The sequence below is a fragment of the Taudactylus pleione genome, unplaced genomic scaffold (genome assembly GCF_031769625.1).
Source record: "Taudactylus pleione unplaced genomic scaffold, aTauple2 ptg001166l, whole genome shotgun sequence".
Classification (NCBI taxonomy): Eukaryota; Metazoa; Chordata; class Amphibia; order Anura; family Myobatrachidae; genus Taudactylus; species Taudactylus pleione.
The window spans coordinates 351366-366544 of record NW_028285567.1 but is presented as its reverse complement, the minus strand read 5'-3'; the positions used below and the strand labels follow the sequence as shown (position 1 = coordinate 366544).

Below are 15179 nucleotides of genomic sequence, written 5' to 3'. Positions count from 1 at the left end.
TATCCCGTGACTGAGCCCTGAAGAGCAGGTTGAGAGGAGCTGCCATGACTGTCACACCGGAAACTGTAATGGAACTGCACAGCATCCCTCGGAAGTGCTGTTGACCGATTCACCTGGCAATATGTAAATAAGCCACCTATATGTAAAAGGATGTACTGAAACCCTTTAAACTGATGGAATGATAGAGCAGAGCGACCCCCTGTGAGCCAGAGAATCCTGTCCCCGCTAGTGCCCAGGAAATGAGAATGGGATGGAAAAGGCAGTCCGGCATCTGACCAGGAAGAGACTAGCAAGTCACTCACACCTGCCGAGACAAGGACCTAGATAATAACCTGGAGGTCCGAGGGGAGCGAACAGAATCTCCCAGAGGGGAGTGTTTGGGAAACCCGCTAAGATCTAATGAGTCCCTTATGGACTCAACCCCGGGCTGTACTGGTCCCCAGTCAGCATCACTACCCTGTGTCAGAGGTGGGATCTGAACCCACGTCTCCAGAAGACTCAGTGCCGTAGACCTTATGGTAGATTGGAAATCCACCCGAATAAGTGCCAACAGAAATGCCAGCTGAATGGCTGAGTAAGGCCACCTACTTCAGGGCCCAAGGTCCATAGGAGGAACTTCTCAATTTAGAATGTAGACGGCGTGTAAAAAAGGCCAACAATGTATGCGGGCACAATCTAGAGATGGTCTCGTTCAACTAAAGACCACGAGGACTTTCTTTCAAATACAGATGAGTCTCTAAATACCTAAAGTTAGTGACCGCTCGCCAGAGGCTGTCTTGGCCGGCATGCCAGATGCCTGCGCTTAAGAGGCTAATATGACACGGTCAATGATCTCATATCAACTAGGTAGAAGTCCGACTGCACTGTCCTGTCAGGCGTCTACCCTCTAGACACAGCTCCCAAGCAAAGCGAGGGATGCACTTTGCACTAGATCTTTCTGGGGAAACGATAGAGCTGCTCTAGATAGCAGATCTATCAAGACAGGCAAAGGGAGACAAACGAGAATTAAAAATAAAATGAAAAGTAAATAAAATAAATTAAAATAACAGTAACAATAACATAAGAAATAGGGGTTATTAAGAGAGAACATTTGGTGAGTAGTCATATGAGGCTATATAAGGGAGACCATGTAAGTTGTTAGTCTGTCTTGATAAAGTGCACAACTGTGCCTGAAACATCCATTCCAGTAATAAGCCTTGTGAGTACCTCCATACCTTTAGTTATTACTAGCTCTGCACCCAGAATAGATTGTATGGCTAGAAACATGCAAGTGCCTTCTGTTCCCATACATATACACATTATTTCCCTTTATTTGGCAAGTCACATTTTCTTACATAAAGAATGACAGTGTAAATGCTGCTCTGGGTAAACACAATCATTTTTCAGCTAGGTGAAAGACTATGCCAGTCTGTAATCTCACAAGGGGAAGTGTATGTGTATGCTCAAATGGCCAAGCACCTCTATACTTCTTGTTGCAGTGCTTATAGTTTCTATAAATGAACATTGTACAATGCTGCGGCTTTAACAATATTACTAAAAATAATTTGTTTGTTCATGCACAGTTTACACATTTACCTTTGTGCTAATCCACTGCTCTGCAGATACTCCTGTGTTCTATCCAACTCCTCTATGGGCAGCTGAGAATTAGTATTCTGTAGGGAACAAGCAAATGTGAATATTCTGTGCAGGAATGACTCGGCGACACGTATACACCTTACTTCTGCTCACTAGCCTTTACATCCGGGCAACGCAAACAAAATGTGACATGATCAGAACTACAATTAGATCTTTTACAGACCTATTAGCACTGCATGAATGGAAAGCCCGATTCGCATATCCCACGATGTTTACAGGACCTTCCTACCATGCCTGGAAATCCCTATACAGATGTGTCCTCCTGCACCTCTCCCGTCTCTGCTATGAGAAGCCTGGCGCGGTTCCTGTGCTGGAAACTTATGACTCAATTTTGCTACTTTTTCATCAATTTTGTGAGTTAGGGCCTGATTCCAAGTTATACGGTATTCCGATGTTCGTGCGACTGAGTGATTATGGGTGGTCGGCACATGCGTCACTGCCGCAATGAGCACGTGGGGCTATTGAATTGCAATTACGGTCGCAGTGTGAATTAATTCGCAAGTGCATGACAGGAAGCAAACGTTTTGTGGGAGGTAAAGGGGAGTGACGGCTAAAACGGAGGCATGTTTTCCGTCCGCTTTTGAGGCGTTTCTGGCTGTATCTGCGATTCAGTACGCAGATTACATGGCTCCATGTCCAGTTGCTGACAGCTGCGATGGCTCTGGTGGACACCTCAGTACCAGACCCGGTGGCTGTTCCATTAGGAGATTATTGCACATCCTCAGCAGTAACAGCGTACAACTCTGACTCATCAGGCACTTCGCTCGCATATAGTGTACTAGGTTATTTGTCCCAAAGGAATTGGCAAAAAGTTTAATGATGCATCATGAGAATCACTCGTATCGGACCTGCTTTTTGTACTATTACACTTTGCTACTTTTTCCTAAATCTTGCGATTTAGGGCCTGATTCAGCAATGCACGGTAGTGATTCCCGATGCTTGGGAATCCGCACAGCTGCAGGACCCATTCTGCGAGTGTGCAGAATGGGTCCTGCAGACTGGCAGTGATTGACAGTCTGCTGCCATTTGTGGGCATGGAGTGGGCTGCGATGCCCTCTGTTTCCCGAAACGGAGGCATGTCGCCGCCGTTGCGGGGGAGGGAAGAAGCCAGGATCTCTGTTGGCTGACTGAGATTTGCTGGCCTCTTCCTCTAAACTGCAGCGGCCGGCTGCGGGACCCCATGGGTCACCGCAGCCGTCCGATGTTACGCAGATTATCCGATGCTGCGTTGGACAATGCAGCTCGGATAAGTAATGCACAGGAGGCGTGATGCTTCCTGCTGCATTACCATATCTGCAAGGATCGCAGCTTTGCAATTACGATTCTTGCAGAATCAGGCCCTTAGTTTGCAAATAGTGTACTACAGTACTAGGTCTTTTGTTGCAAAGAAATTGGCATGAAGTGACAGATTAAGCATAATTGTGCATGGGAAGATTGTCTCCAATTATATCTGCCCTGTCTACTTTTTCCTCAACTTTACTTTTTAGCTTGCAAATAGTGTACTAGGTACTTAGGATTAAGTAGCAAAGTCTATGGCACGGTAAATGAAGCTATTTGGCGCGTTTTTAGGTTAGGTGTATGTGGACAAATCTGTATGAAACATTCGATTAACAGAAGGATTATATAGCCTGGGGCTATTTAATTACTGCCCGCGGTATGCCCAGAAGGCGTACTCAACATTCACACTCAGTACGAGTGTGAACAGAAATCAGTGTAAGATGCACCCTCGCTCTGGATAGTGAATAGCTCTGGGCACGTAACTCGGAAGCTAAAGGCCTGCGTTAAGTCCCGCTGCTAATTGAATATGCCCCTTAAGTGCATGTAACATTGTCCATTTTGCAGGATAGTACCCAGTAAGTATGGTTCCTGGTCACACAACTAGTCCTCCCAGCTTTGCTAACAGCCGAGGTCTTAGCTTCCAGGGGAATTCAGCAATATGCTGTACTGGGCCCTGGTGTTCTCGTGTTTATTACACATCAACCACAGGGAAGTGTTCTAAGATTGTGCACAAATAGTACAGAGAGATATCTAGTTACAGCATAGCGGTGATAACCCAGTACCTGTGGCGTAGCAGCCAACAGCATTTCCACCCGACGACAGGCCAGCGTATCCACCATGCGGGCCAGCACACGGAACGGAGTACACAGCAGCTTGTCAATGTACAACATCAACACGGCACCAGACTGACTCAGGTGAATGCCTTCTAGACACTGCAAGGTTTTCTTCAGCGACGTCGGCTAGTGGACAGAACGGGGACAGTGATGAAGCGGTCAGCTATGCTTTCTGTAACACTGACTGTTTCATTAATCTGCTAAACAGAAACACAGGAATCATTTATGGCAGATTTTATCTGCTCAAAGAAGTGGATGAACTGGCAGAGGTCTACAGGGGACCGTACATCATATTCAGACATTATATTGGAACTTTCCATAAATGATCAGAAAAGTTGAGTCACAAGACTTTTATCACTTAACTATATTTCTCCAATATGTCTGCATTCACCAACAGCTGTCCTACTCCTACAATGGCTGATGTTACTATAGAGTGCACAGCTGTCCTACTCCTACAATGGCTGATGTTACTATAGAGTGCACAGCTGTCCTACTCCTACAATGGCTGATGTTACTATAGAGTGCACAGCTGTCCTACTCCTACAATGGCTGATGTTACTATAGAGTGCACAGCTGTCCTACTCCTACAATGGCTGATGTTACTATAGAGTGCACAGCTGTCCTACTCCTACAATGGCTGATGTTACTATAGAGTGCACAGCTGTCCTACTCCTACAATGGCTGATGTTACTATAGAGTGCACAGCTGTCCTACTCCTACAATGGCTGATGTTACTATAGAGTGCACAGCTGTCCTACTCCTACAATGGCTGATGTTACTATAGAGTGCACAGCTGTCCTACTCCTACAATGGCTGATGTTACTATAGAGTGCACAGCTGTCCTACTCCTACAATGGCTGATGTTACTATAGAGTGCACAGCTGTCCTACTCCTACAATGGCTGATGTTACTATAGAGTGCACAGCTGTCCTACTCCTACAATGGCTGATGTTACTATAGAGTGCACAGCTGTCCTACTCCTACAATGGCTGATGTTACTATAAAGTGCACATCTGTCCTACTCCTAGAATGGCTGATGTTACTATAGAGTGCGCAGCTGTCCTACTCCTACAATGGCTGATGTTACTATAGAGTGCACAGCTGTCCTACTCATAGAATGGCAGATGTTACTATAAAGTGCACAGCTGTCCTACTCCTACAATGGCAGATGTTACTATAGAGTGCACAGCTGTCCTACTCCTAGAATGGCAGATGTTACTATAAAGTGCACAGCTGTCCTACTCCTAGAATGGCTGATGTTACTATAGAGTGCACAGCTGTCCTACTCCTAGAATGGCTGATGTTACTATAGAGTGCACAGCTGTCCTACTCCTAGAATGGCTGATATTACTATAGTGCACAGCTGTCCTACTCTTAGAATGGCTGATTTTACTATAAAGTGCACAGCTGTCCTACTCCTAGAATGGCTGATGTTACTATAGAGAGTGCACAGCTTTCCTACTCCTATAATGGCTGATGTTACTATAGAGTGCACAGCTGTCCTACTCATAGAATGGCAGATGTTACTATAAAGTGCACAGCTGTCCTACTCCTACAATGGCAGATGTTACTATAGAGTGCACAGCTGTCCTACTCCTAGAATGGCAGATGTTACTATAAAGTGCACAGCTGTCCTACTCCTAGAATGGCTGATGTTACTATAGAGTGCACAGCTGTCCTACTCCTAGAATGGCTGATGTTACTATAGAGTGCACAGCTGTCCTACTCCTAGAATGGCTGATATTACTATAGTGCACAGCTGTCCTACTCTTAGAATGGCTGATGTTACTATAAAGTGCACAGCTGTCCTACTCCTAGAATGGCTGATGTTACTATAAAGTGCACAGCTGTCCTACTCCTAGAATGGCTGATGTTACTATAGAGAGTGCACAGCTTTCCTACTCCTATAATGGCTGATGTTACTATAGAGTGCACAGCTGTTCTATTGAAGTAGCATACATAAACTTAAAAAATGCTCCCCCTTTGTGGCCAGCCAACATGGGAAAGGGTACAATCATTGCCTGGTTTTACCAAGCAGCAACCTATACATTCTGGAGCAATGCTGAAAGCTTGCACTGACCGGTCACCAGATAAACTCCACAGATAGGCATGTATAGTTTCCAAGTGCAGGTTCAATATGGTTTGTCAACATTCATTATATAGACACCACTTCACTATAGCGGGCACTACTACAGTGGGGCTTTGCATAAGAGGCACCACTACTGTGAGCTCTGCATAAGAGGCACTACCACTACTGGGGGCACTGCATAAGGGACACTGCCAGTACTGTGGTGCATAAGGGGCACCACTACAGTGGGAATTGCATAAGGGGCACCACTACAATGGGCATTATGTGTAAGGGGCACTATTACTGTGGGCATTGTGTATAAGGGGCACTGCTGTGTGTCATACATGAATAAGGGATACTACTATGTGGTGTAATGTGTATCAAGATTGTGCTGCTGTGTGGCGTAATTTGAATTGGAAATACTATTGTGCGACCATGCCCATTTTTTCAGCGCACGCTGTCTCTTTACTGAAAGAGCACCGAGGGGGGACGGTGAGTTCCACCACTCTCTAGGACCACTTTAAGCACTGACTGTCAACATTATGACATTGTAGTCTGGACCTTTTGACTGTTGACATGACAACTACATACTTCCAGGTGCAACTTACTGCAAATGCGGAATTATGGTCTATTTACGTGCAAATGAATTATTTCTATTTAGAAGTGCAAATACTGCAACAAAGTGAGCAATGGCTTTCAAGTTGCCCATATATGGGTGTATAGCATTTATTTCCTTTCATATTTGCCTCACCATGGCTGCCATGGTCTGTTTTGATACCAACAAAGATGGCCCCCTCATTCTCTCTCTTTAATGAAACAGAATGTTTAGTGCCTGAGACCAGAACTGGCGCAGGCTCAGCGGTCTGATGACATGAGAACGCTGCAGGCGCCCCTGCACAACCGTTATAATGTTTTTGTTGTTACGGTTATTAAACCAAATAAAATTCCAATGGTGACTTTTGTGATGTCAAACATGACATTCGAATCCAGCTTTCCATTGAAAAGACGGTATGACCTGCATTCATTACATTCTAATACCACCACTGATTATCCACATCTTCTACTGATCACATTTACAAACCTATATCCAACATCTGTAATACAAAACAATTCCTATTGCACGATTCATAATTACAATTTAAACACAAAATGGATGACAAGTAAAAATTCATAATATAGTGCTTCAAAATACATGGTCACTTAACTAGTAAGAGATAATAAAGCCAGGTTATATAATGGTCTAGCCCATCACTGATGAGCAGTAGGCACTCACCGTTGCCAGGTTCTCACAGCGGGACTGGATAGCCTGGATGAATAGGCCGCTAGCAGCGGAATTCCTGTGTATTGCACTAATGAAGTCCTGCACCGGGGGCTCGTGTGACAAGTTGATCAGATCCTGCACGTGGTTCACTATCAACCAGGTGAGATGTTCTGAATCGTGCAGATTCTGGCACTAAAACAGACACAATAACAGCATTACCACCATAGGATTAGAACAGCTTTAAAGAAAAACAAACAAAAAAAAAAAGTTACTGGCAATTTGGGGGGCATAAAAGGAAACCATGCATAAAAAAAAAAAAGTTCTGTAACAAATCCCAACCAAAGTGTAACTGCTTAATATTGTTGGGAGCTTGGAATGAATCTCAAATTCCAATTCCTTAAGTTTAAACATATGGATCACAGGTATAATGCCTTCTTTTGATTCTTACTCTTCATTTTTTCTACAATAAGGCTGATCTGCAGCTTAAACTTTGCTGCCCCAGATAGGATAAGAAAACACTACAAAACAGCGAGCACTCCCACCTCCACCTATTGTGTCCTTCTGTTCCGCACTTCCAGAATGCAGATAATGTATAATACCAGTGGTTCCCAAACTGAGTGCTGTGGGACTCTTGTAGGGGTGCCACGGGATCGAGGGTCCAGGACCGAAATCAAATTATTTATGGACCATGCGATTGGCAGCCATCAGCTCTGATTTTGCCCGTGATAAAATTTGTGTATAAACAGAATTCCAACCCTGTCCACCACTACAGCCATGGCCAAAAGTTTTGAGAATGACACAAGTATTGGTTTTCACAAAGATTGCTGCTTCTGTGTTTTTAGACCTTTTTGTCAGGTGTTACTATGGTATACTGATGTAACATTACAAGCATTTCATTAGTGTCAAAGGCTTTTATTGACAATGACATTAAGATTATGCAAAGAGTCAATATTTGCAGTGTTGACCCATCTTTTTCCAAGACCTCTGCAATTCGACCTGGCATGCCGTCAATCAACTTCTGGGCCACATACTGACTGATGGCCGCCCATTCTTGCCTAATCAATGCTTGGAGTTTGTCAGAATTTGTGGGTCTGTGTGTGTCCACCCGCCTCTTGAGGATTGACCACAAGTTCTCAATGGGATTAAGGTCTGGGGAGTTTCCTGGCCATGGACCCAAAATGTAAATGTTTTGTTCACCGAGCCACTTAGTTAACAATTTTTCCTTATGGCAAGGTGCTCCATCATGCTGGAAAAGGCATTGTGCATCACCAAACTGTTCTTGGATGGTTGGGAGAAGTTGCTCTTGGAGGATGTTTTGATAACATTCTTTATTCATGGCTGTGTTCTTAGGCAAAATTGTGAGTGATCCCACTCCCTTGGCTGAGAAGCAACCCCCACACATGAATGGTCTCAGGATGCGTTACTGTTGGCATGACACAAGTTGAAGACTTTTGTCGGATGGCCTGGCATCAAGAAGGGCAGCAAAGAAGCCACTTCTCTCCAGGAAAAACATCAGGGACAGAAGCAGCAAACTTTGTGAAAACCAATATTTGTGTCATTCTCAAAACTTTTGGCCATGGCTGTACATAACTGTACCCAAGGATGATATGTAAGCACAATAAAAACTTAATTTAATAATGATTGCAGAAATTCTCCATAAAAAAAACTTTTGGCCTAGGGGTGCCGTGAAAAAAAAAAAAAAAAAAAAATGCTGATACTCTAGGGTGCCGTCATTCAAGAAAGTTTAGGAACCACTGGTCTATACGGCTACAATATTCTATGATTAGGTAAAGATACATGGAGAAGTTTGCATATTTCTTTTCTGAGCTTTTCCTTTGATGTATATGCTAGGTAAACACTCTCTCATGAAGAAAATAAAAATCTTCAATAGTACTAGTAGACTTTAATGGAATATTTGCCCTTGTACGCATGACGCACGGATTGAGAGGTATAAACAGAACAATGGACTCATAGCGGCGGATTCACTTAGCCACGGAATTTACCCGTGGCTAATTGCCGCGCTGGACTTATTCAACTAGCGGGGAGTCCCCGCAGTCGCACTTTACCTCGCACCTCATGTAGGTGCGAGGTAAACTCCGTGTCAAAACGACCAAATCGGCGTCGTGGGCGAGAAAAAAAAACACATTGATTCCGCAGTCCTGATTTTACGGCGCAGGAAAAAGGCTACTTAATTGAATAGCTTTTCCTCGTGCCACGGGAATTTAGCCTGGCAATCAGTTGCGGGGTAAATCCCGCGGCTTATGTTGTCTGCCCCATAAGCTCTGGAAACTGTAGCATAGAGCGCAGGGAAGGCTGCTAGCGGTGTTTACATACTCAGAAAACGGCATTTTAGCTCATCCGTGAAATATCCTCCACTCCATGCCTGCTCACTCATTCATATCACATTCTAACAAGGGAACAGCAAAGAGATGAAAGAGCCTCTGATTGGGGACCAATGTAGGGATAAAAGAGCCTGTGATGGGGACTATTAAGTATTTATTCTATTTTGCCGAATAAAGAGATGAGAAAATGGAGAACCTCATCTTAGAAAGGAGCACCTGCCTTTCCTACAAGGCGTCTGGCGACTGTCAGACATGAGAGCGGAGAGGAGCTGCCACATTATAGATAACGCTCTTGTTTACACAGAAGTCTATAAAACGTCCCTCTGCAGAAACTTAGTGCAGAGAGAACAATGAGGAAAAGCCATGTACAAGTTCTGCGGTTACATTTATTTTTTACAGCACTTAAACTGATTTAAGAGATAAAGCAGCAGCCGCTGTATTCAATATATTCTAATCTGTATTTCCCACACAGGATCAATGGATGATACAAATCAACTCTTATATACACTTGCTATACTGTGTATTAGGAAATAGCCTAAACAAGAAGCTCATTAGGTTGGAAACTGAAGGAATGAGAATTAGGTTTTATTAGATCACTATCTACCCCTCTGTGTCGCCCATGTCTGTCTACCCCTCCCCTTTAGAATGTAAGCTCTCACGAGCAGGGCCCTCGTCCCTCACGTGCTTCTCCTCCCCCTACGTATAGTATCATTTAATCTTAACTCCCTAACACTTGGTTGCTTATGTCCTGCTGCTTGTGTTATGCAGCTATGTCTATAAACCATGTCCTTGTTCTGCATTGTATTGTACGGCTAATAACGGTTTTTCTTGTGTGCGCATTCATGTACGGTGTAAGGCGCTGCGGAACCTTTGTGGCGCCATATAAATAAAGGATAATAATAATTAGATGTATTATCTTATAGTATACAGCACATTTGTAAGGGAAGCCACATATGGTACTTACCACATAGTCGCAGAACAGGATAAGGGCACCGCGACGCACTATTTCCCGGTTGCACACGCCAAGCTTGGATTGCGGCTCTGGCTCGTCGCTGTCAGTTGACATTTGAGGACTTAGCAGTAATTTAGTGCTGGACAGACTGTTCCTTCTGTGCAATGGGATTATATAAATCATTGTGTTACATTTTACGACCTGTTCATTTGTATGTTAGATTATATTAGATGTAACTTATATTGACTCTATTAGTGATGGCAATAGGGGGCACTAATCCCTGGTTAGAAATAACTATAACAAAGGAAGTAACAAAAATAGTAGAGCTTCAACAGGACCCTGGCACATACAAATTTGTTTGAGCTCCATCCCATCCTAAATCATCAACCTGCAGGGAACTCTGGGGGAGACTCATCAACGCTTGGCGAGAGATAAAGTGAAAAGAGGTAAAATACTAACCAACCAGCTCCTGTCATTTTTTAAACACAGCCAGTAAAATGACAGTTAGCAGTTGATTGGTTGGTCATTTTTCTCTCTCCAAGTTATCTCTCTCCAAGCTTTGATAAATCTCTCCCCTCTGTTCCTTCTAGAAACCGGCCACACATGACAGAACCAGAGAGAAACAAGACCAAGAAGTGAATTTACTAAGGGGCGGGTTGGCCGGCACTGCCCATCGCCAGCGGTTTGGAATGCCCAAACAATTTACTAACCATTGAATTTGATGCTGCTTTGTAAAATGCCACCGATTTTCCATCGGTTTCTAAACACCGATCCCCCTGCCAAAAACACTGAAACTGATGGGTTTAGAAAGACTGCACGGATCTCTAAAGCCATTTTGTGGTACAAAATAGTTTTTTTTTAACCAAAAATATGTTTGAACAGAATCCTGTGTCCTTCTTATCTGCTGGGGACTATACCAACAGTGAGAAAGGTATGGATAGCACCTTGCAAAGCCTGCTATGGTCCACAGAAAGGCCGGTGGTGAAAAAAAATCAGATTGAGACACTGAGGAGGAGGTTGAGGATATCTATGATGCCACTCACCCTGAAGTGGAATTGAACCACTCATCCTGATGAGAGAAGAAGCTGTGCAACCAAGTCCTTGCCAAGTGGGTTGACTGCTGGTATTACAGACCCGGCTCTTTCCAGTTTTGCCTGCCTTCTTCTTAGCGGACAAAGCCTGTTTACCTCTATGCTGTCCTCCAACAGGGACATAGGTCTGCTTTCCTGACACCTAAATCTATCCATTACCAGCAGACGTAATGAAAACTTTGGACTTGAGCTACTGGTTAATTCACAGGTAGAAAGGAACTCTTATCGCCCTTTACATCAACTAAAGCTCATACCCAGCACCTGGCCGACCAAAACTTCGGACTCCAAGCCTTGGGCTATAAAGTATATTAGGATGAAATAACTGAACATGAAATTCTAACCCAAAAAAAGAGGAATCCTCTAGATCTGTTTCTGTCATTAATCTCGTCTTTAGGAGAGCACTCAGTCATATCCTCCCCAGGACATAACCAGGGCAGAACTGACGTATCTGCAGTCTAGACTGAGAAGTAGTTTCAAATATCCTAACAAAAGAAATAAAAAAAAAAACCTGCAGTGACTTAGCCAGGAAGGAGATGAACTAGGGCTGCTGCTAAGGAGACGAGCCCTGGCCTAGCGTAGTAAGTTGCACAGGACCAGTCACTGACGTTGGGCAGTTACCTTCAGTCCCTTTCGAGTCCCGGGAGCATGCTGTGTGGGCTCAGAAAAAAAAAAAGAGTGAGACACGGATTTAGCTCAAGTCAGTTCTGTCAGATCAGTGGCAATAAGAGTAGGTGAGTGCGATATTCAGTCATCAACGTAAGATGCACATAAGGCGTCGGTGCCTGGATGTCCACTTGCCCATATAGACTGACATTTTGAACATGTATAAAAGGTAACTGAAAAAACTCCCAAAGTATTAGACATGGAATTTCTACCTTAAATCGGACATGACATGTAAAGAGGAGAAACAGACAGATATAGTTTGTTGGAAGTGAACACTGTAAAAGGAGACAAAGACACTAGATATATGAGAAATACTACGGATCCACTCACAGAAGCACAACCCAACATCCCAAGATCACATTTAATGTATGCTTACCACAACCTGCTAAGGGAGTATGCTTTGTTCCCATCAAGAGCCCAGTACACAAGTGACTACTGCCCTGGACAGACGGCCTTGTTTCAGTCAACTGGTGGTTGGTGCCTGCACCTGACCTGGCCTCCACTACTGATTACGTGGAGGAGAAAGACACTTGCTTGGCTGCTCCCCCCGTTGTGGGGTCAAAAGCTGCTGTACCCTAATGGTGCAGTGACAGTGCAGGATCCTCCGTCACTACATGTGCCGGCAGTGAAGGGACCTCCGACAGAGGTAGTCCCAACATCAGGAGCGGTGTGAGGAATAGATAAGAGTGCTGCCTCCTCACCATGTTCCCGTTGTCAGGCAGCTCCAGTAACAAATGAGGAAATATATTTTACTAGAAAACACCCCTTCTTTTGGGTACACTATCCCTATCAGGATAGGTCTATAGAAGGTGGAGGCGCTCACAAACAGTTTGTATTATAAAGAGCTATTGACGGCTCTATAACTACATGGTCTGATTTACATCGTAGGGTGAAAAAGAAAGTAAAAAGGCAAAATTTAAGTAAACAAGAACTACTGCTTGGAAGCTTATAAACATAAATGAAGGATGAAAAGATCAAAGGAGGTCAACAAAACAATTAAAAATGGAGTAGAACTTGTTTCCCAAACACTTTATGGAAAAAAGAAACTTAAGAACTGCTCCCTGTATAACTAAAATACAATAAATGCTAAATTTATAAAGATATAAACCACTGGATAGCTCACTTCGCATCAGGTGGAAGGTAGTAACCATGGCAGCAAAAAGTTAATAACTTGTTAGGCATCCCAATTAATTATATGGGGCCCAAGTAATTATGCACAATTTGGTGGAACTAATTATTCTTTACGTGATGGCTGTGTAGGAGCAAACACTGTATTTATGAAGAAGCATGTCATATTAGATTTGAACTTACAAAGCATGTAGCGGCCCTTCCTCCTACATCAACGTCAGCTACATCTAAAGTCTATTATGAGGTACCCTGAGGTTGCTTATGTTGGTAAGATAACTAATAATAAACCATAAAACACCAACAGAGAATTTTTGGTATTGCCCTTAAAATCCATTTCTCCGAATCCTTCTGGGTTCACCAATATACCTTGGGGTGTAAAGGGCGATGTCCTGGATTAGGATCTTCTGTGAACCAAAGCTTGTTTGTGGCTGTCATAACTAAGCAAGCCCATAGGAGAGATAAAACATTAGAGTGAAAAACTAAACCTAAATGAAAAAAGGTTCAGGAACGCCATGTCCCCCCAGATAGACTCAGATGGATGGATGTAACGGTTATCCAATCTGGAGAATATACCTGGGGGACTTTCCAAATCCACCCCTAGGGAGGGTAATGTTCAGATGAAACTGTGCACAAACATGACGGCCAATCAAATGAGATGCAACTTTGTATAAGAACACTTTCTAAAACATGAACGAAGGACAAGGTACTGTCCAGCCCAACAAATCAACCATGGCGCCGTGCAAGACTACCCAGGAGGCGCTTACCGAACAGGAAGAACAAACAGCATCCTGATCAGTTATAGGAACTGCATCCCATACTCATGCATGTGAAAGTAGACACATACTAAAAAGGCCAATAACCACTAAATTGCTAAGCACCCTCTCTTGCACCCGTAGCACAAGACGACGATTCATCTTCCATTAAAAGAGTCGATCTGATGACACAGGATCCGTACTACATCACGTAGAAGAGAAATCACATCTCGATGCGAGAGCCGGCCCCAGAATAGGGAAGACAGGACCCAGGCCAAATGCAAAGCTATGCCAAATGTGTAAGTATAAAAAAAGCAAACTGCTGCCTACATGGAAAGAAAGATGAGCCCTACTGTGTGAAGACTAATATGAGGGGTGTAAGGGGGGAGGAGACAACAGCAAACAAGCTCTAAGACAGCGCCCTCTACACGCCAAGGTATATCAGTGTCCCCAAGATTAGTATTTATATATCTAATCTATAGAGAGTTACAGCACAAAACGATGACAACGTGTATCTCAGGTGATCTTATTCTATGGGTTGGGAACCAATACATGGACAACCATGTAAAATATACCAATTATTTAATATTTTGTGCTATATTCCATTCAGTGAGTACAGAAAAGCCTGGTAAGCTGCCACTCCCATGGTCTAGATGTCATGGTAGTCGTCAGAATTCTCTTAATTGAAAGGGTCACCTGTACCTTATCCTGCACTGACTAGGTCATGCCTGGAGACTAAACCAGTTTGTTGTGTGCACCTGTGCCGGGTACAACCAGCGGATCGGACAACATATTGGGCACATCGACCGGTGTGTGTACCCACTATGTCACTGTCTATGTGCACTCCCGCGCGTCATCAGCGGCATTGCCCGTCGGACCACGATATTATCAGTGGGGGCCATGCAGCATGGCCCCTTCCTCGTTCTGGCATGGGCAAGTGTGTATGTACTTGCCGATGCCAGCACACCCGCCGAGTCCCGTTGCTTGTGATATCGTGCTGGGTACACATCGTTTGGTGTGTACCCAGCTTTAGATCTCAGGGGGAGAAATGTCACTCTTGGGAGAAGATTTATCAAAAGCTTGGAAAGAGATAAAGTACTAAAAGGCTGTGTTTGAAAAACGACAGTTAGGAGCAGGTTAGTTGGTACTTTGGGAGAGATGTATCAAAGCTTGGAG

At 43.9% G+C, this 15179-nt stretch overlaps 1 protein-coding gene across 5 annotated transcripts in view; it reads right to left on the bottom strand.

Annotated features, from left to right (window-relative positions):
- HTT (huntingtin) overlaps window positions 1-15179 on the bottom strand; it is a 193421-nt gene that overhangs the window by 49917 nt on the left and 128325 nt on the right. For all 5 annotated transcript variants that reach the window (XM_088462238.1, XM_088462236.1, XM_088462240.1 and 2 more), the window contains 4 exons: window positions 10382-10526; window positions 7088-7267; window positions 3696-3872; window positions 1576-1652 (listed from right to left, as the gene is read on the bottom strand). In XM_088462238.1, coding sequence (XP_088318364.1) covers window positions 1576-1652; window positions 3696-3872; window positions 7088-7267; window positions 10382-10526 — 579 coding nt within the window. The remainder of the gene's footprint in view (window positions 1-1575; window positions 1653-3695; window positions 3873-7087; window positions 7268-10381; window positions 10527-15179) is intronic.